This window comes from Esox lucius, chromosome 12 (genome assembly GCF_011004845.1).
Source record: "Esox lucius isolate fEsoLuc1 chromosome 12, fEsoLuc1.pri, whole genome shotgun sequence".
NCBI classification, from domain to species: domain Eukaryota; kingdom Metazoa; phylum Chordata; class Actinopteri; order Esociformes; family Esocidae; genus Esox; species Esox lucius.
In genome coordinates, this window is record NC_047580.1 from 24,420,612 (window position 1) to 24,443,299 (window position 22,688).

Below are 22,688 nucleotides of genomic sequence, written 5' to 3' on the forward strand. Positions count from 1 at the left end.
CTGGTATCTGAATGTCCTCTGAGCAGTAGGTACATACATACATACATACATACATACATACATACATACATACATACATACATACATACATACATACTGTTCAATATGGGTCACCTTGGTCTGAGGGCACGTGGTGCAGACACACTAGCCTATAATGGTAGCATGCATTTCTCTTATGATCTGGGTTATAGTGTTATAGTGAAATAGCACATGTAGGTCAGACAAGCAGCGCCAAGCAAACCCTGGGAAGTCCCGTTGTGCACCCCCAGGGAATAAGAGGAGCAACAGGGGGACCAGTTATGGATTCACACCTCAGGGGAACATAACTGGCAGACTGAAGGGAAGAGGAAGTAGCACACTGAAACCAGTCAACCTACATAGAGTACATGGCAGGGTCTGTGCCCGGTATATGGCAGGGTCTGTGCCCGGTATATGGCAGGGTCTGTGCCCGGTATATGTCAGGGTCTATGCCCGGTATATGGCAGGGTTTGTGCCCGGTATATGGCAGGGTCTGTGCCCAGTATGTGCTAGGATCTGTGGCCGGTATATGGCAGGATCTGTGGCCGGTATATGGCAGGATCTGTGGCCGGTATATGGCAGGGTCTGCGCCCGGAATATGACAGGGACTGTGCCTGGTATATGGCAGGGACTGTGCACAATACATGGCAGGGTCTTTGCCCAGTATTTGCCAGGGTCTTTGCCCAGTATATGGCAGGGTCTGTACCCAGTACATGGCAGGGTCTGTGTCCAGTATGTTGCAGGTTCTATGCCAAGTATATGGCAGGGTCTTTACCCGGTATATGGCAAGGTTTGTGCCCAGTATATGGTAGGGACTGTGCCTGGTATATGACAAGGTCTGTGCCCGGTATATGACAGGGCCTGTGCCCAGTACATGACAGGGCCTGTGCCCAGTATATGGCAAGGTCTGTACCCAGTATATGGCAAGGTCTGTGCCCAGTACATGGCAGGGCCTGTGCCCAGTACATGGCAGGGCCTGTGCCCAGTACATGGCAGGGACTGTGCCCAGTACATGGCAGGGCCTGTGCCCAGTACATGGCAGGGCCTGTGCCCAGTATATGGCAAGGTCTGTGCCCAGTATATGGCAGGGCCTGTGCCCAGTACATGGCAGGGACTGTGCCCAGTACATGGCAGGGACTGTGCCCAGTACATGGCAAGGTCTGTTCCCAGTATATGGCAGGGTCTGTGGGACCTTTCCATTGAGCACCTATAGACTCAGAAATGCCACAGTTAAAGGGCATATGTTTCAACTCATGGACTCAGAGACAGTAACTAAAGGCAGACAGAGAATCTGCACCAGTACCATTTGCGGTCAGGGCATTTGCCTATTGGTTGGGATATGAAGCAGTACTGGGCTAATGCCTTCCAGTAAGATTTATTCTTCTGAGTCCACTTTAGCTACTAATATGTATTACTGTCCATTCACTGATTGGCTGTAGTGTTTTTCTGAACCAACAATTTGAACATTATACACAGATTGAAAGCCAAAGTTATGTCAGTTCCCAAAACAAATGCAATATAAACATAGGACAATATTGATAGGCTATTATAGTTTCAATATTTCCATGATATATTCTCCTCCTTTGCATACTGAATTCCATATATCTTCAGTGGTGTTTATGATTTGATGTCTAAAAACACAATAATAGTCCACTGATAATGTTTTTCTTCCTCACGTATTAAAGTATTTGATGTTGTGCATAGCAACATTCAAAACACAAACCAGTTAGTAACCTTCTGCCTCGCTTGAGGGTCTGTTTCAGCCCAGCAAATATTAGAATTGTCAATCAGAATAACTCCTGTTTTCTCTCTTATGATTTAGTTCTGTTGAGATTTAGAAAATAATGTGACCATTTTTTTATCAAATTATATTTTCACAAGTTGAAAATCAATTGCTTTAAGAATCGTTTATGACAGTGTTTCTCAATCCTGGTCTTGGGGACCCCAAGGGGTGCACGTGTTTTTTTTGCCCAAGCACTCACATACCTAATTCAAATGTTTCCCTACCACTTACACACTTGATTGATGCAATCAACCTATCAAGTCTATTATTTGAACTAGGTGTTTGAGTGCTTGGGCAAAAACGTGCACCCCTTGGGGTCCCCAGGACCAGGATTGGGAAACACTGGTTTATGGCATTTGAATGTTTATCTATTAGAATGTCCAAGTATTGAATGCATAAGTCAGTGAGGTGAAAGACTTAGTAATTCACCAAAATAATTTAGGCTGAAGGAGATCTACTGTAGCACAATAAAGCTTTATCAATGTTAATAATTGGCAGCTTTGTCAGTGTTGATAATTGGCAGCTTTGTCAGTGTTGATAATAGGCAGCTTTATCATTGTTTTCTTTCCAGACCAGCACTAGCTCCTGTTGTCGAGATCCGTGTTGATCTCCATCTCTCGAGGGAATGGTTTGAGACATTAGAGCAGTGAACCATGAAGTAAAAGCTAATCTGTGTTGGTGATCATTGACCCTTTTTTAAATGACTTCTGTCTCTCTGCCTGTGTTTCAGAGTGAACGAATTGAAAAGGGACAAGGAACATGAGAACCTCCAGAAGAGCCCCCTCACAATGTGACATCACTCTCCTCCTGACTCTTCTTTTCTTTTTTCGTTTGTACCCAAGACATTTTACAAGAGAAGAAAAAAACCAGTTTAGTGAAAACACTGCGATTATTAATACTACTACTATGGCAGCGCGACAGATTCTACTTCTATAACATGTACAACAACAAAAACTACAGCATTTTTCACGTGTATCTTTTCTTCCCTCCGACGTTGTTTATGTTGGAGAGTGGCAACTTCTTCTGTGAAATTATAAACTAAAGGGGAAGAAGCTATGGGAGGGGGCAGAACTTTTGCTTCATGGCATTTTTTGCACTTTTAATGGATTGCTTTGTCTTTTTGGGAATATGGGAGTATAGGTTTTAGACAGTAAAGGAAGAGGAATGCTGGACATGTCTGGAAAGATCCATGCCACCTGTGGATCCAATGAAGAGGATACAATGGAGGACGCCGAGGATGAAAGCAGAGGCCGGCCAAAACATAAGGAAACATACCAGAACTAGATACACATTTGGGACTTGGTTCTAATTGTATTTCATAGTTTTTTAAGTGACTGATTATTCCATTTGAAAAAGAAAAAATGTATCCTAATGAACCAAAAATGATCGGTAATACATTGATCCATTTGCACATACAGACCCTGTCAACAGTTAGATGAAAACACTCGTAGTAACTCAAAAGAGATCAAAATTCCCTCCTGTTACGCTGTGCTCTACCCCGCCATTCAGTCCAGACAGCTGGGGCTAAATATGAATGTAGGAGGGGTGTGAGGAGAAATGGGTGGGGCTTATTAAAACAATGGCTTATTTTGTTACCTAGGTCTGGGGAGTTCTGTACTGTTAGGCAAGGGATAAGGATATTCAGTAGAATTATTTTAAAAAGTAAATTTGTTTTTAGAATATTATTATTTTATTCTCTTTTTTTATTCCTCTTTGCTTGAAAGTGTTTCGTGCTCATGCCCAGGACCGATTTCCTGACTTGTCTCGTCAAAATTCTGTCTTGTCAACTTTATGAAATATGCATGCCTATGGGTGAAAGTCTTCGCCTGCGTGCTGGAAATTAGGTCTGTATCCTCTGGTTTTAAATGTTTTCCTTTTGTCTTCATGTTCAAATGCAACTAAGTCGCCCATGTGCCCACCCACTCCCCCAGGGTCCAACCCTCTGGTTAATGGAATTATACTAACATCGTCCTTTCATTCGATTTTTTCGTTGCCTTATTTAATTTGTTTACTCAGTATTCTAAAAAGAAAGTGAACTTCTGTTGTAATGATTACAGTCATGAAGGTTATTGTTGTTCTTTTTAAATGAACTTCAGGGCCTGCGAGGGCTTTTGAGGGGAAGATCACATACATTGCCTTGACGTCTTAGAGATTCTTTGAGGGGTCCCTAAGCTAGTCCCAAAATAGGGGTTAGACAAATCCATATTTTTGACAATTGAGCGGTTTCTGTATATAAAGAAGGCTGAAGGTATGTAGGGAAAAACATTTACCCAAAGGGGATTGTATTTTAGAAATATATTATTTTATTCATTAAAAAGGGGTCAAAAACAGGTACGAGACAAAAACAGAATATTTGTATAGTTTTGTTTGAATGCCTATGAAGTATGGTTGTATTGTTTGTATATAATGTAAATACCTGGGATAAAAATGAGCTATGTGCATGAAAAACATGAACAAAGGTAAAAAAACTAAAAACAAAAGCAGTAGTGGCTATGCTCTGTAAAATTATTAAAACTATTTCACTATAAGAGTATTTTATTTTATTTTGATTGTTCTTGAGAAGAACATTTTGCTAAAGCATGACATTATTGCAAATATTGAAAGTTAAAAAAAGAAGAAAAAGATAACGTATTTAGAGTTAGGAGAAATCTGCAAAATTATCTTAAAGACAAGTATGGTTATGTTTACATTTTTGTTTTGGGCTACCAAGAATCTTTTGCCAATGGTGCCAAGTAATGTGAATGCTATATTGCTTAACAAGAGAATTAAGTTAATCTTTGCAGAACAGATCATACAATGAAATACACGATAGCATTAAAGACCACAAGGTCACATCCCGACTGGCGGCGGATCACAGCTAGAGGTACACATATTGCAGATGGAGAAATGATTCAACGGCAACTTTTAAGTCTCACGTCTCATCCATTATCACCCAAGCTTTTTTGCCATGTTCACCAAATGCACAGGGATCACTTGTCAGTAACATTGAAAATGCAAAAAGACTTTATTGAAAATGTGTGCATTATTTGAACCGTATGAACTGGAGGGGTTGTGATGTCAGTGTCTCAGCATGTTTGTATGGATTGTGTTCATATAAAGATTGTAAATGTCAGCCTTCTCCATGGGAATCTCAACCTTGTTGTTTTTATGGTTTGTGATTGAGATTGATTTACCATGTATTATGACAGCTAAGTGGTGACGAAATAGACTAGATAAATCAAACAGCTGGAAATGTTTCCTAGCGTGGGTTGGAGACTTGACTAAGGCTCTCAGGGTGTGGACTGTGTATGTGTAGGATTGGTATTCATTATCAAAAGTCAATTGATCATTTACTTAAGAAGGAATACTTGTTTTAAAAAGTGAAATGACGGTGCTAAAAAAAAAAAAACATCATTCTACATGGATGGGGTTTCGGGCAAAACTCATTACCATCAAGTCAGTGAGCCAGAGTGAGGATCCTGTAAACCTGTAAACACAAAAAGATACCACTGTCCTTATAGCATCTTCTAAAGGAGAAAATGTGTGTTTCTTAATGGAATATGTAATGGCCAATTGAGAAATGGTGGAGACATCCTTGATAGGTATTATTTCATGGTTGTTGCTACCATTACACTGTTATTTTGCTGAAATATTATATTCATATCAAAACAACCAGGTGGTGTATTCATTCTCCATTCAGATGATGACATTCATTATTCAAACAAGGTGTGAATGCCTTTGGAAATGACTGTTGTTGTTGTTTTAATTGCAGACTTCTATCCAGAACACTGTTGGTTAGCTGTTGTCAAGATGTTCTCTTTTTATCATTATGTACTGCTGTCTTAATTTCTCTGTTCGTTTCTGTTTACTTCACAGAGACTTGATATGTAAACCTATTTTCAGAGTGTTTATGTAGAAAGTGCCTAATCATATCCCGATTTATCACACAAAGCCAATGTCATAAAGCATGCAATGTAATTAAGGAGAAAAACATGGCTTTGGATATAGAAATATCACCAGAATCAATAATAATTTCAGACTACTGTATATCAAGTATATACAACCTACAGTATAAATCCAAACCCTTCACCAAATGCAGTCAGGTGACAGTGTTCACCCAGTATCACCACGGAACGCATTCAGTCTTGTCAACAGTCGAAGCGTTTTTATTTTCTATTGGAACTGCCTGTTGAAACCATAAGAATTAGATTCCTTAACTTCTGTGGTGTTATTGCCTTGCATTCATCATTCTGGTAGTGGTAAGAATGCCAGCTAATGCACTGCGGCAATATGAGAAGGTTTTATTATGCTTGCATGGGTAAAATAATTAACTGGGTGTCTGAACTGCACCCAAGCATGCTTATTTTTCTAGAATCGGTAGTCAGATAGAGTTGTAAAAGACTTACTGTTCTGTAAATGGATGAACGTGGGTTTGACGTCACAGAACTCGGAAAGATTGAGGGCAGGTGATTGGAGGCCAGAGAAGTACCCTACAAATACAAACAATGATCAGTCTGCAGTATTTACTGACTACGTTTCCAGGTGTAGCATCAGGGCAAGTTTTTCTAGAAGCAAGTTTACACTTTTTTTACTTTGATTTTATTTTTTCTAGATATTGTGCTCCCAACTTCAAATACCTGGACAGTTGGGACACTTTTGACAGTATTCCGCAAGTATTTTACCAGGCGACAACACACATACACACAAGTGACAGCATACTGCACAGCACACATCCAGATTTGCGGCTCGACACGTCAAGACATAGTCTCACTTGTACACGGTTGAGCGGAGAGAAAGCTCCGAATGGGTTATTTCTCTAGCCTGGTCCGGGAGAACGGCTCGCCTCCCGTCTGTATTTCACTCAGGGTGCCAAAACGGGGAGGAGGAAGTGGAGCAGGTCACTCTGATTAGAGACTAATGTGCAGACAGAGGACCGACTGTATTGAAGTGGAATCTGGTCAAGACAGGCAGAATACAACAGTGATAATGGATACATGACTTTTATCAGTTTCCCCTCAAATAAGTCAGCTGAGCTTAGAAGCAGTGTAAGGGCACTATGTAAAAAGTAGGGGATAAAGTTGTTGTAGTAAGTATCATTATAATTAGGACAGGTCTGTTGCAATTGACAGTGTAGTCAATTGTTTCTGCCTTGGCAGAGCTCTTGTCATTATTGGACACTATGGGTTCAAGCCTAATATAAATGCTTCAGTTATTTTAGTCTAGTAACACTTTGACCTCATCTGACTTGATGTTTCTCATGAAAAGTAGGACTTGCTGTGTGCATCTATGATTGTGTAATAACAACACACAGCTTCAAATTGTCTATAAAGTTATTCTCAGTTATACAGCATTTCATCTCGGTTAATATATAGATATGACATGTCCCTTGAATGGGCTCTTCCAGGCCAGTTGAAGATGACCAGACACAGCGATAGTCGTTTAAGAAAAAGATAAAAACCCTGAAGAAAAATCTGGATGGTATGACAGGTCAGCTATAAACAGCCACTTTCTTTTTCTTTGACTTCATCACACTCTGCTGATTGACTCGAGGGAGCGTCATTCCTCCTCTTCCTTTGTCAATGCACCCCAAACTACTGAGCAGTAGGTCGCATGGGGACAACAGAGCAGAAACCATCTCACAACCTTTTCCACTCGTGGACACAGAGCAATAAGCATTCTTTTGTGGAGACCTAATAGACCTAGGGAGGATAGAAAAACGATTGGACACATGTAGTCGACTTACTCTTATGCAAATGCCAGTATTGCAAGACAAGCATTCAGTAGTTTATGGACAGCAATGATATGGCACCCTTTACCGAACTGCACGTTTTCATCAATTCCAAATCAAGGAGAAAAAAATGGCCCTGCTTTAATACAAAGTCATGGGTCCTTGACACTTTGCATGTGAACTAGTGTTAGATCTATTTTCCCCTCCTCTATGACTGTCTTTCTCTCTGTCTTTCCCTGTTATGTGATCTCTTTCTTTCCTTGCCCTATTATTTCATTATTTTCCTTCCCCCCCCTCCCCCCTCCCCTCCCCCCCCCCGATGTGTTTTGCTTTCTATCTTTTTTCTCACCCCTCTTACTTGTTTGTAAGTTTTATTTTTGTAATTGTGCATGTACAAGCGTCACTGACTCGATGGATATGTAAAAAAAAAAAATAAAAAAAATAGATTTCAGCTGCTGAAGCCATGCAAAACGTTTTGAAATGCCCTTAAAATATGGAAGATGTTTTCTGAATGCTTTATATTCTTTCTGCTGTAAAATAATAAAAAAAGAAAAAAATGAAGAAAATGAACAGACTTTGTCTTTTTCCTCAAGTACATATATTACATCAATGCCTGTACTATAGCTTTGTTGTTATCATAACCCCTAACCAACAACCCTAACCCACAATCAGCTTCTCACCAAAACGCTCACTTGCTGCCCTGTATTTACAATGACACACACACAAACAAACTTTCAGACATAAAGCTAGACACACCCAGAAATGTTTTATGTTGACCCCAGTAAGAATAGCTTCTGCAAAAGCTAATGGGGATGTGAATAAAGATATTAAACAGTTATAGTGCTATAAGTTCATATTTTACATGCACTGTTGTCAGTAAATGGTAATGTTATTAATAATGCAATTAAGGCAGACTTCCTTACTTCCTTTACAACTATCACTGGTATTATTTATTGGGAGGAATAAAAATGCCTGAGGTATTTTAACTGAAAGTACAATTGACAAAGCAGCCTTAAAGCTAATGTTGGGGTCAGTGTTTGGCAGATCATTTAATTCACATGAGCACATGTACTGTAGGTCCCAGCCACAGATACAGTCAGAAGCCACAGGTCAATATGCCAGTAAATGACTGCAGATCTTCAGACCAGGATGCAGAAGGAGAAGAGGCAATAGGCAGCTGATATATGTTTGTTCCTTCCTTCCTTTATTCTGATATAGATGCTATAGAATTTTTAAAACATTTATTTAACCAGGAATGTCTCATTGAGTGTCCTGGCCAAGATAAGCAGACGCAAGTCATTGTTTAAAAATTAGATAAGACAATATAAACAAATACCGATACTCTAAAAATAAGAAAAACAAAATAAATCTCTGTCATAATTCACAATTAAAAAACTGCGAATTAAACACAAGGGAAGGAATCAGTCTCTAAGTCCTTCATCAATCATTTAAAAACATGACGAGGTACAAGTTCTTCCAATTTCAAACTATTTTGTAAAGCATTCCAAACTGACGGGGGACAGTACATGAAAGTCATTTTTCCAAAATCTGGAACAAAAATAAAAATGGTTAAATAAAAGGTAGCAAACCCAGACTTTATAAATAAAAGTATCCCAGAGACTCAGCCTGCGGGTGACTGGGGAAGGCCAGCCAACCCATGGCATCTAAAGTGAAATGGTGTGTAAAGGCTTTGCCGTTTAAAATAAATCTCAGTGTTCCATAGCAAAGGGTGTCAATTGATCTCAAACACTGAGCAGTAGCATTCATATATAAAATATCACCATAGTCCACTATAGGCATAAGGTAGTTGAATCAAGTGTCCTCTTAGCTTTAAAAGAAAAGCAAGCCTTATTCCTAAAACAAAATCCCAATTTCAGCTATAGTGTATTTGCAAGTTGCTGGAAATGCCATTTAAAAGAAAGGTCGTTATGCAGCTGGCACAGCTCTGGTATTGATGTTGAAGAGAAGTGTGAGTGTCTGTGCAGGTAAAAGTAGCATTTGTAATCTATGGTTAGCATTTAACCACATTTCTGTCATGTTTGGTTCATAGGCACTGGTGATAGTGACCTGCTTGTTACCTGGAAGATGGGGCTTCAGGGGCTTCGAATTGTTGTTTGCCTGTACCTTCCGGAAGTAGTGACAGTTGATCTGGTGACATGTGACTGCAAAACCAACACCAACATTGAGTTTTCACTGTTTTTCCACACCGCTGGGTGGCAATGTCAATTGTGTATCTGGCAAGCCTACTGGTGCCTTTTTTTGTCTTTTAGATTTTCCTGTGGTCATCAATGAGCACTCATTCCAAGCACTAATATCAAGTGGTGTCCCTTTTATTTATCTTTGTTAGATCGCTGAGGTGGGATTCCTTCCACCCAGGCTGCCGTTTCACTCCAGTGGGAAGACCTGAGTCTGGTCCCGGGTCACTGCCCGCAGTCCAGACATTCCTCTTACTTAATCTGCCTTTCTCGCAATGCTGCAAGTGTTTGGGTGTGGTGAGTCGATGACTAACAGTTAGATTTCAGTTAGCGAGCGTTGTTCAATCTTATCTCACACTTCTGTCTAGACATACCTGTATCTAGGAGTCCGAGACGTTGTAGACGGCTGGAGAAGATGCTGTATCACATAAAGGATGCTCTGGGAAGACCTGATAAATCCTTCACCACGGGCTCCACAGATCAAAACTCTTATAATGAGTGTTCTGATTTGGTTGACTGAAGCCCAGCGTTTGGTGTTGACCGTTTCTGGTACAACCCACTCACCAGGTGAGATGGACAGTGCCTGGTGCACAGGTGGCATCAACTGAAAACGACGGGCTCATAGTTATGGAACAGAAAGATAGACCCCAGGAAAGATTGGCGTCAGATGCACTATTTGCATTTGTATGGTTTTCATGGGTTTGATTACGTTCACTTCATTCCACCCATTTGTGTACCAACAGTAGCAACTAGTGCTCCCGGGTGAAGATTGATTAAGCTCCCATTGTTTTTTCATTTCTAGGGGCGTAGTCCAGCATCTCTCGACTGAGAGAGATTCACTTGAGTTGTCTTATGACAGCATATTTATGACATAACTGTTTGATATTATTTTTATAATAAAAAAATACCAAAATTAGGAAAACTCTGAGACGCATTACCATCCACTGCCCATAAAATTGACACATTTTGTTTTAATAACCCACAACCTTCCTAATAACATACCTACCAGCTGCTCTATATTTACACTGTAATAACCCACAACCTTCCAAATTACATATCTACCAGCTGCTCTATATTAACACTGTAATTACCCACAACCTTCCAAATTACATACCTACCAGCTGCTCTATATTAACACTGTAATTACCCACAACCTTCCAAATAACATACCTACCAGCTGCTCTATATTAACACTGTAATAACCCACAACCATCCTATTAACATATTTATCAAAGGCTCTATATTAACACTGTAATAACCCACAACCTTCCAAATAACATACCTACCAGCTGCTCTATATTAACACTGTAATAACCCACAACCATCCTATTAACATATTTATCAAAGGCTCTGTATTAACACTGTAATAACCCACAACCATCCTAATAACATACATACCAGCTGCTCTATATTAACACTGTAATACCCACAACCATCCTAATAACATACATACCAGCTGCTCTATATTAACACTGTAATTACCCACAACCATCCTAATAGCATACCTATCAACTGCTCTATAGCCGCTCAACCTCATAGTCACAGGTACCCCACATACTGCCCATGGTGCTAACTGATCAACTTTAGCTCTATTATCTGAGCCAGTAGGAAAGCCATACTGTAGATTCAAAATACGTAAAAAAAACATTGTTAATGAGCACACATGCTCAGTATTACACACTTGTACATTAGTGAAATAGGAAAAATAAGCCCCCACCAAATGATAATTATTATTAATATTCTCCACTAAGATCTGCCTGTCTTTTAGGTCCGGGATGGAGAAGAGGAGTAGGCAGTTAGCAGATGCTTTCTGTTGGTTCCTTGTCGTTTCATGGGAGATGAAATGCAGCAGATTCACTATAACAGCAGGTTGGTGATTGGCTGAGAGATCACTGTCCAGGGGGTTATCAAATACACTGCTTACAGCAGGTGCAAAAATAAATTAATGTAGAAACGCTTAGTTGCAATCTTCAGCAGCAGTGCAGAACAAATCATCAACATAACCAAAAGGTTATGACGCATGATGGTTGGTTCAGTTTGGGGACTGCCTAGAACTGTACTAGAGACTGGTACGGGCAGGCTGCTAAGGAAAATATAATAAGAAATTGTTGTACCAAGGGTTCACTCAACTTCCGTTGAACTCTACATAGTGTTATTATAGCTACTAAATGTGTTTGAAAGAAAAGGTTTAGACAACAGCAATAAGGTTTAACTGCCTTGCTCAGAGACAGAACAACTGATTGCGGGCAGAACAACAGCTTGCGGGCTCAGGAGTTTAAATATAACAACAATTTGGTTGTAATACTCTAACAACCACACTACCTAACGCCCAGATCTTAGGCATTCTAAAAAGTCCATAGGAAATGCCTTTAACAACACAATATTGGGAAGATTGCATGTGAATTGTCCTATCTTTTATTAAGTTTGGAATACTGACATTGCTGGTGCTGTAGCTCTGAGGCTGAACATGTCCTTACTCTATCTGAGACTGAAAGTGTCCTTACTCAATCAATCAATCAAATGTATTTATTATTATAATTTTTACATCAGCAGATGTCACAAAGGGCTTTTACAAAACACCTGGCCTTAAACCCCAAGGAGCAAACAACAGTAGTGTTGAATTTCAGTGGCTAGGAAAAACTCCCTAAGAATGCCAACATTTTGGAAGAAACCTAGAGAGGACCAGGCTCAGAGGGGTGACTCTATTCTTGTTTATAATTATAGATGACATATTTACCACAAGGTTGCTGAATCAACTGGAGCTAATTTACGCTGCTTTCCTGACTGGATTATCAGATGTACTGTAGCTTGTAAAGGGAATTAAGTTCTGACCCGCAGTGTCATATGTTCTGCATGCCCTTACTTCCTCCCTCTTTACCAATCTCTCTCCCTGACATCCTCCCTAACTCTTGTCATCCCACCATATCATAGCTTTAGGAGCTCCAGCGGTTAGAGCATAGGTCTTCTACCCTTCAACCAGCCATCTCACAGTTTAGTTTTTGCCCTGAAATAGCTCACCTGATTCAACAGGGAAGGAAGAGCTTGTTAATTAGTCAAAAAGTTGATTCAGGTGTGCTATCTCTGGGATACATCTAATAGATTAAATGGCTGGGGGGTGGGGTGGGGGGGGGGGGGGGTCCCGAGGAGAGGGTTGAAGACCTAAAGAGTTCTCTAATATGAGGAGGTAAACCAGGGAAAAAGCTGGAACCAGTCAGAGATAATGCAGCACGGCCTGTGGCCGAGATGGGGAAGAGAGATCTTTCAGGGCAGGTTGTACATCCAACAGTCCCTACCCGGGAGCCAGCAGCCAGTCAGAAAGACAAAACAAAACAACATTCACAAAGAATATTACGGTGGTATTATGTAATATGTACGTACTTTTAAATGATCCGTGGAACAATTGGTTTTCCTACATCATGTTAATAACGCCCTCAATCTTAATTGCTGTTAACTCTTTCTGTTCCATTCTCTCCTCTCACATGCTCATGATCTCTCAAGCTTACAGATGCTCTCCGACAATCTTTCACTGTCTCTTTCCTTTCCTCTGTTTCTCTCACAAATCTCTCTGTGTCTCTCCACCCTTCCCTGCTTCCCTTTCTTGTCTGTGTATCAAACCTTTGAAACTCTGTTGCAAAGTATCTGCCTGCTTTTCCTATGGAGCAGATGACCGATGACCCTGGTGGATAAACTGCCTTGCAACACAATGAAATTACACCTTAATATCATCAGGGAATGAATCTGATCTGTGAAATGTCTGCTACTGAAACATAGTACATGTATATTTTATAATATAGTAAAAATAAGTAAGTAAATATGAAACAAAGTGTCTGATTACATAATTCTATGCATTGTCAATTTGGAAGATGCTTTTTGAAAGTCATACAAAGGTATATTTGGCCAATATTGGTTTAATATTGTTTAATGTTTTTAGATTGTTTAATGTATTTCGTATTTACAAACATGAGCATTTAAATTGTATTCATTAAGTTCAGTAAATAGATTTGCAGGGACCACACATTTAATGGGGAGCTTTTCCAAATAGAAGATTTTATTTATATTTAATATAGAGACATTTATCACCTCATTCTGGTAATGTTTGGTCAGTAACATAGAATGTTGATGAAGATTTTAAACACATAGACATAACAGCAAACTCTAGAAAAGTTGATGAAAACAAACTAGTCCTCAAATGTTTTTCAGCCTTTGGGATATCCATTCAATCTATTAGAATGAAGTGTATGTGTGTGTATGTGTGTGTCGGTACTCGCATGCGTGTATTTACACATTTGTAGATGTTTTTGGAATGCATAATAGGAGTAAGATCTTACAAGCCCCATCTTTTTGTCATAGTCATGGTGTTAATGTATTTCTATGAGGTCAATTGAAAGTATTAGACACAGTACTTCCAGAAACACTCCGAGGTGCCTTCTCTCTTCCTGAACTGCTTTCTGATGCCAAAGTAACGGCTCAAGGGGTTCACAAGACTCTGTTTGTCCAAAAACACCTGAAACAGAGAACAATTCCGGTTGCAGTAACCAGAACTCTCAAAACAAGACTCGATATGAGCTCAATATACATTATGCCCCAAATCATGCTTCAGTTTTAAAACTCACATCTCTCTTCATCTGTCTTGGGAGTAGTCCAGCTGTACTGAGCCCTGAGAAAGACCAGTGGTTAAATAAGATTTGCTGTGATATCTCTTTTCAATAGAAATTATGACTGTCTACTTGTGATGTAAACTACTTAAGCAGTCGCCTAGTTTTTGTGGTCATACCCTGTTTGCTGAGCTCTGACAGTAGGGATGGGTATCTGAGTCCACGACCATCCTGGGGCAGGAATGTCTGCTCATCTGGAGTGCCTGCCCCACCATCCACCTCGGATACTGAACACAGTGTGGAAATACAGTCAACAACCAAAAAATCCAGTTCACTCTGAAGAATCACTGATACACGTACGACTGGGTTTATGTAAATCCAACCATGGCGATTAATGACTGGTCTCTAAAGTAGCAGCCACGCTTTCAGAGCTTTGAGAGTTCATGGAACAGTGTTACTTTAATTAATCACCATAGTCAAACAGACAAATTATTGCAGGTTTTATATTAACAGTGCCTCTGTTCTCAGACATACTCAGACAGATCAACCGGGTCTCAATGCAATTACACCATAACAGAAGGTCACGGGTGACAACATCTTTGTTATTTATCGTCATGACTGCTGAATTTTAATTAAGACTCACACAAGCCTTGATTACATCTGTGACTGAACTATCATGCCCAATAATCTCATATTCACAACAGCCTTTTCCTGGCTGCTTGACCTTAAGGAGCATGGTTCAATGGGAGGATTAGGTACTCACATGGATCCAAGTAAGGCAACTCTGCAGAGTCTGTGATGGGATGGGCCAGAAGTGGAACAGAGGCAACCAGCAGGAAGGTCCATGCTAGGAGCAGATTACACGTCATCTCCACAGGCCTGGGTCTTCTGGTTTGGAGATAAGTCCTTCTGATGTCTGGAAAGTGTAATCTTCTCTCTGCTCTCTTCCCCAATGAGTTATATAGCCTAAGGCCTGCCCCCCACCCATAGATCCCCCGTCCCCATCCTCGCTGTCACCATGGCAGAGTGAAACTACCGTAGGCCCATCTCACCTCCATGTAATCTCTGGGGTTGATAAATCAACATTCAGTAACTCAAATGAGTTATGGGGAACTATATAAAATACAAGTGCTGTGACTCTATCCTTTAGGGGAAATATATGTTTTATCATCCTAGCCAATTGATTGGCCAGTTTTACTGAATCTATAAATCTGATTTGCCCAGGTGTTCAGTACACCCAGCTCATCTTCCTGTGGATGGGGATCAGGTGGACAGACTATGGCAAATAAATAGCAGTGCATTTTATGAATTAATTAACTTGCTCCATGAACTCACTTTCATCAAACGAACCACCTCAATGAGATGACTTGCATGCTATATAGAATTGCATTTAGCTCTCTCAACATCAGCGTTACTCTTTTGGTTTCAAATTGTTGTCTCAGGTTAATTTATTGTGAACTATTCATAAGTTGCATCACACTGATGTAAAATATACATGTTCTCTTCTTGTACTAAATCACATTTACCACAATTTAGGGATCATGAGATTCATACTAGAATTAAATATGTGACTAAAATGTTCAATACACTAGAATAGAATTAGAATCAAAGGTATTGAGATAAAGTGAGAATCAAAGTTATTGAGATAAAGTCCATAAAGTATTTTATATGATTCCAGAAGGCCCTGTTGGACAGGTTGACATTTGAAGTCAGGGCAGGATTTTTCATGGGTCATTGAAACAGTTTGATTGATGCTCAAACTGTTCTACGGCCTTGTTCAGACAAGATATTATATTTGGGCTTTTTCTTCTGCCTACTCATGCAATAAACCCACGTTTGTGGCCTAAATTCAGGCAGAAATGGAACCATTGGCTGGGGAGAGACAGCTTTAGGATGAGTTGTCTTCATTAGAAGGTAACATATTTCAATGTACGTCACTGTCCTTCATTTGCCTATTTATTAGAAGTCTCTGACGTCAGTCCCCTGGCTTCCCATATGATCATGAAAGTGACAGAAGCGGTCTGTGACATTTATTTTATCGTTGGAAGGCCAAACAATTTGCTTTGTGGTGTTTTATGTAGTTTTAATCCATTCGTATTTATTGGCTTTAATAGTGCAAGGCAATCTGATCAATTCCAGATTCATGGCAGCTTAAAAAACGTTTTTTTATTGAAATACTAACAATCTTGTGTGGGCTCAGGGGATGGTCCCCTTGTTCACCTGTTTAATATCTGAGGACGTTGCATCCAGCTGATTTAGAATAGACCTTAAAGAAAAATAGATTGAATGTGGTACAGAGTAGAAAGGTTTATATAGCATGCATAAAGAATGAGAACTCAATATCTAAGTGTCTGAAAAAGTGTGAGAGACAGGAAAATGATTCAGTGAAAAGAATGATGAAAGGATTTCATAAGATTCACACACCTCAAAAATATATATTTACTTTCTATCAGGATATTGCTCTGTGCACCCCACCTTTACAGAGGATTTGATACATGCTGAGCTACAATCTAACCATATTTGATAAGATCTGGTTGCCTCTGTCGTCCCGTTTGGAACATCCACCACTGTAAAATTTCATTATGGTTTATGCTTTTGATGCGCTGTTGTTGTGTGTAGTTTGGGGTTGCGTGTGCCAGCCCTTTCATCCGAGCAGTAGAGGGTCGGAAAAGGTAAAGGATTGGGGTGGAGGGGATGTTTGGTGAGGAGCGAGGTGTAATGATTGTTTTCCTTTGGTTTCCTTTTTAACATGATCTTTTGTTCCTTTCACTTCTGTTTCTATTTTAATTACAACCCCATTTCCAGAAATGTTGGGACGCTGTGTAAAATGCTAATAAAAACACAATGCAATGATGTGTAAATCATTTATTCCTATATTTAAATGAAAATAGTATAAAAACAACAAATATTATTGTTTTTGGAAAAATACATTCCCCTTTTGAATTTGATGGCAGGTTTCAAAAGAGTTGGGACTGGGGCATGTTTACCACTGTGTTGCATCACCTGTTATTTTAACAATACTCTGTACATGTTTGGGAACTGCAGAGACCAATTGCTGTCGTTTTTAAAGTGAAATGTATTCCCATTCTTGCTTGGTACAAGATTGCAGCTGCTCAACATGTCGGGGTCTGCTTTGTTTCATTTTTCGTTTCATAATGTGCCAAATGTTTTCAATAGGGGACAGGTCTCGACTGCAGGTAGGCCAGTGTAGCACATGTTTAGTTTACTATGGAGCCATGCGGTTGTGATACGTGCAGAATGTGGTTTGGCATTGTCTTGCTGAAATAAAAAAGGCGTTCCCTGAAAAAGATGTTGTTTGGATGGCAGCATGTGTTGCTCTAAAACCTGTATATATTGTTCAGCTTTAATGGTGCCTTCACAGATGTGCTAGTCACCCATGTTATATGCACTAATGCACCCCCATACCATCATGGATGCTGGCTTTTGAACTGTGTGCTGATAACAAGCTGGATGGTCCCTCTCTTCTTTAGTCCAGAGGACGCAGCATCCATGATTCCCAAAAATAATTTTGATTCGTCAGACCAAAGGACAGTTTTGACCTTCGCCTCAGTCCATCTTAAATGGGTTTGGGCCCAGAGAAGGCAACGGCGGTTCTGAATCTGGTTTATATATGGTTTCTTGTTTGCATGGTAACGTTTTAACTTGCATTTGTAGATGCAGCGACGTATTGTGTTTACAGACAATGGTAAAACTTTACCATGCAAAGAAGATGTCTACTACAGAATCTTGTCTGTTTTAAATGCAGTGCCGCCTGGGGGCCTGAAGTTCACAGCCATCCAAAATTGGTTTTTGCCATGGTCCCTTGCATACATTGATTTCTCCGTATTCTCTGACTCTTTTAATGATATAATGTACCATAGATAAGATCCCCAAACCCTTTGCAAAAACCATGGTCCGTGAACACAGTACCTCTCTGCATCCATAAATGCAAGTTAGAACTCTACCATGGAAGAAAACCCCATATATAAACAAGTTACAGAAATGCTTCTGCCATCTCTTCGTCCGAGCCCGTTTAAGATGGACTGAGGCAAAGTGGAAGACCGTCCTGTGGTCTAACAAATCGAAATCTGAAATTATTTTTGGGAATCATGGATGCTGCATCTATTTAGTGGATTTTTCTTAATAACGTAAGTAAATTAATATTTAGTTTGTGCAAAGCCATATGTCAATAAGCCAAGAGTGACATTGGTGAAATACATGGAGTAGAAAATGAGTATATAGGGGCCCGGATTCTGCCCATTACCGACTGGTGAAATCTCTGGCCCCATTCAATGAACAGTGATTTTTCCAAAAATTACCTCAACTGTTTTGTTTCTCTCCCTTATCAACACATTCAACACGTTACTTTCAATTTTGAGAAGATTTAAAATCAATAAAAAAAAAGTCCAAGAGCTTTCTGTCAACCACAGGGAAAATTTTCATCTTCCTTTTAACAAAAAGTGATTTTTCAAAAAATTCCAGTGGTCTCTTAACTGTAACTTCTGTTCCGCACTCGAAACCTTTCTTTTCTACTTTTTTGGAAAGGAAAGAAAAGGTTGCAGTGGTCATTTTTTACGGAGCTGTATATGGCACACAGATTCTGTCAGCCACCAACTAGTGAAATCTGTGTCCGCTGTCAATCAGCAGTGATTTTTCCTGAAATTACTCTTACTATTTTGTCTCTCCCTCACCAACACATTCATCACATTAGTTTCATTTTAGAGTAGATTCATTTCAATTCAATAAAATATGGGAAGCTATTTCTGTCAGTCACAGGGAAAGTCTTTGTTCTCCTTTTAACCAAAAGGGATTTTTCTAAGAATTGCTAAGCTTATAGTGACTCCTGCTTGATATGAACCAACATCATGTGGAAGTAAAACCACAGTGCTCTACCAACTGAGCTATACAGCCAATTTCAGAATTGTAGAAATATGGAATAAAGATGGAGGATATAGGACCACCGACCAGTGAAATCTGTGTCCGCTGTCAAGCATAAGTCATTTCTCAAAAAAATACTTATACTGTTTATGTCTCTCTTTCACCAACACAGTCTATAGGTTTATTTAATTCAAGAGTTAAGACTCCTTTAATATAACAGGGGCAACTTTCTGCAAGTCACCGACCAGCGAAATCAGTGCCCTAAGTAATCAACAGTGATTTTTCAAGAAATTACTTCAATAATTTTTTTTTTTACTTTCCTCACCAACACATTCAATGGGTTCATTCATTTCATTTTAGAGTCGTGTTCAATAAAAAAAAGGGCGACAGTATTTTTATAAGAGGCAGGGAAAATCTTTCCCCTCCTATTAATCCAATAACAGAATTAGTGCTGACCCTGGCAATATTTGAACCCATAAACATTGGCTTTATTAGCACACTGCTCTACTGTACAATGTGAGCAACGCAGGCAATAGTTAATCTAAATATGTGGAGTAGATTTTCATTATATTGCTTCTACTGTTGTTGTGTCTCCCTCAACCCAACACATATTCTATAGGTTGATTTCATTCTGGAATAGGTTTTCATTATATAAATAAGAGGGCCATGTTTCTGCCTGCCACCTGCAAAATCCCTGCCCCCATCAATCAAAAGTGATTGTCCCAAAAATTACTTTTGTTTTGTGTCTCTCCCTCTGTTATGTCCCCTGGAGTCATCTCTGTGTTCGCCCTTTGTTTCACTCTGTGTTACTCCTTACACATATTTAAGAAACCCTCTAGTGTGTCTTTCCAGACAAAGAATAGAAAGGCATTGAGGGAAGCCCTGAGATCTCTCAGACACTCTGTATCCACTCTGCCGTAGCCACTGAAGCTTCGAAATTAGTGATCACATTTGTGACTGCTCAGTATTGTTCAGTCCATTCAATGATCTATCTCAAAACTGAAAATCTTCAGCTGATCATTTTATCTATGATAGATTTTCTTCATGCCACCCATGTGTGAAGGTCATAAACTTTTCCAAGCTTTTGGATGAAGTTGTTTCTCAGATTGATGTCCTTACTGCATCCAGGTCATTCATCTTTTGATTTTAAATACATTTTATGTGCTTTTCTCCGATTATACAGTTTAGATATAATAGTAGTAAGGTTATTTACCATGAACATTCAGAGTCAGAAACAACTATAGAATTATAACAATAGGGTTTATTTTGGTTCATGAACAATTCCCAGCAAGAGGTGTTTCAAAATGACAAATGAAAGAAAAGAGTAACTGCAGTACCTAGGATCAAAGAGAGGCAGCACCCTTTCGTCTCTAACACAACAGATCGGAGCAAACTAATATAACTGAATGGCAAAAAAGTAAGAAGTTTCCAGAATAAGGAGCTTTTACTCATGCCTCAGCTTTCTGTAACCACAGACTCAGAAGAACATGTGTATTTGCCTGTGTCACTGAGTACTCTGTCAAAAGGAAATCCATTTACAGTTACCTTCCACTTTCCACTGACAGAAACTAGTTAGTTCAATCAATCAGATTTCTTTTACAAAGACCATTTTACATCAACAGTTGATTTGACTGAAACCCCAAAGAGCAGGCAACAACTGATTTGATGCACATTGACTAGGAAAAACTCCATAGCCAGGTCGGAACTTAGGAGGAAACCTAGAGAGGAACCAGACTCTGAGGGGTGGCCAGTCCTCTTCTGGCTGTGCCGGGTGAAGATGATAAGAGTACAATAATTAATAAATGCATGTGGGCTTCATCCAAAGTCAATTAACAGAATCCAAGTCAGCTGCAATCTGGTGGGCTGAGAGCAGTGACAGCCAGAATCGTCAGGCAGCAACCTGATCTGTAACACAACCAGGACTTTGGACAGGGACAGCTACGAGGTATTGGGGCCAGGTAGTCTTGGGGTGGGGTCCAAGAGCTAATGTCCTCCTAAGTGAGAACACAAGGAAAGTTAGAGAGCACATTCATTGGATTCACAAGGGATCTGACCCTACTCTCCTCACACACTAATAAACATAAAACCTTGTGACACTGTGCTCCTATCTGAAGGTAACCCCAGACAGGGCCCATCAGGCAGGAAGTAACTCCACCCATTTTGCCAAGCATCTGACCAAAGGAACACCAACCAACCGCAACCACCCTGAAAGAGGGCAGAGTATCACCCACAGAGTTCACTGCCATTGCACAAGGACGGCAACAGGTAACAAGAGTAAGCCAGTGACCCTTCCTCCGAATGGCATTGGACAGAGGACATCGCAGAGATGAAAACCCGCCTGGCAAACAGCAAGGGTGGCTTGTAAATCTTCAGTAGACACTTTCCAGACACCCAACTTAGATGTTATTTTTAGCTCATTAGCAATATTAATTCACGTTGATATCATTGGCTAATTAATACCCAGCACCTTCCTCACGGTACTGCCCTCCAGCCTGAACTGTCTGTATTCTCTAAATATCTGCAATTTCTATCTTGTGAGAATGCAAAGTATTATTTGTGACATTAACTGATAGGTTAGCTTAAATGTATTTCAAAGTACTAATAAAAGGTATAGTTTACACAAAGTAAATTTTCTATATTTTTAGTGTTTTAACCTGAATCTCCTGGTCCATTTCCTGTGAAATTACAAATGTTAATTAGGCTGGAATCAGATAAATCTAGAATATAACATATGTTTTGTTGAGCCACAAATTAATTGTTTGGGTATTTAATTATACACTGCTGAAGGACAAGTTGACTGAATCTCAAATCGCATACTTGCATAATATATAGTAGGCCAGATTAGCATGGGAGAAGATTAATATGTCCCAATAGGCCTACTGCAAGTATGTACCTCACGGATGATGGCTAAGTACCTACTATTATATAGTAAGCTAGTATGCCAGTTTTGGGACCATTTGGGACACATTACCTCGTCATAATTGCATCTCAACATTAGATAATTTTGTTGCGCATTAACTTCACGCCAAGTTTTAATTTTAGGCTAACTAGACAGCAGTAAGAGTTGTGTTTAACAGGTTAACGTACCTTATGAAGTTTACTTCATCTATGCACTAGCTTTTGCCACTGGCCGTTTTAACAGCTTACAAGCCAGTAATACCAGTATCTTACTGCTTGTAATAGTCCGAAGAATTGAGCCCATGCTAGCGAGACTGAAGACGAACTTTACACTGCCAAAGCTATTTAATTTCATAGCACAACAACGTTTGTTTTTCATTCGTACGTGAGTGACATTGATGCATTAAGGTGACAATAACTGACTTTATCGTCAAATGAAAAGACGAGAGAATCATTGATCCCTCCTGTTTTATCACGCTAGGGGTTGTGGTCTACAGATGCATCTAAACAAAATTAGAATATCATAGAGAAGTTAATTATTTTCCGTAATTCAAATAAAAAAAGTGACACCTTCATATTAGCTAGATTAATTAAACAAAGTGAAACATTTCAAG

General features: G+C 39.6%; 2 protein-coding genes across 11 annotated transcripts in view; one reads left to right on the plus strand and one right to left on the minus strand.

Moving 5' to 3' along the window:
- Nucleotides 1-4,913, plus strand: part of camta1a (calmodulin binding transcription activator 1a) — a 375,769-nt gene extending 370,856 nt beyond the window's left edge. For all 10 annotated transcript variants that reach the window (XM_029124099.2, XM_029124100.2, XM_020051920.2 and 7 more), the window contains one exon: nucleotides 2,532-4,913. In XM_029124099.2, the coding sequence (XP_028979932.2) occupies nucleotides 2,532-2,564 (33 nt within the window). In that variant the 3' untranslated portion in view covers nucleotides 2,565-4,913. The remainder of the gene's footprint in view (nucleotides 1-2,531) is intronic.
- Nucleotides 4,914-14,048: 9,135 nt separating this feature from the next.
- Nucleotides 14,049-15,167, minus strand: LOC105022408 (urotensin-2-like). The gene is made up of 4 exons (XM_010890757.2): nucleotides 15,062-15,167; nucleotides 14,478-14,585; nucleotides 14,317-14,360; nucleotides 14,049-14,207 (listed from the first exon to the last, which is right to left on the minus strand). The coding sequence occupies exons 1-4, from the start codon at nucleotides 15,165-15,167 to the stop codon at nucleotides 14,094-14,096; spliced, it is 372 nt and encodes a 123-aa protein (XP_010889059.1). The 3' UTR covers nucleotides 14,049-14,093.
- Nucleotides 15,168-22,688: the final 7,521 nt, after the last annotated feature.

Coding starts and splice junctions, on each gene's coding strand:
- LOC105022408 (XM_010890757.2), bottom strand. CDS start 15,167: ATGACGTGTAATCTGCTCCTAGCATGGACCTTCCTGCTGGTTGCCTCT. Junction 14,586..15,061: donor GTTGCCTTACTTGGATCCAT/GTGAGTACCTAA, acceptor CACTGTGTTCAG/TATCCGAGGTGGATGGTGGG. Junction 14,361..14,477: donor GTCAGAGCTCAGCAAACAGG/GTATGACCACAA, acceptor GGTCTTTCTCAG/GGCTCAGTACAGCTGGACTA.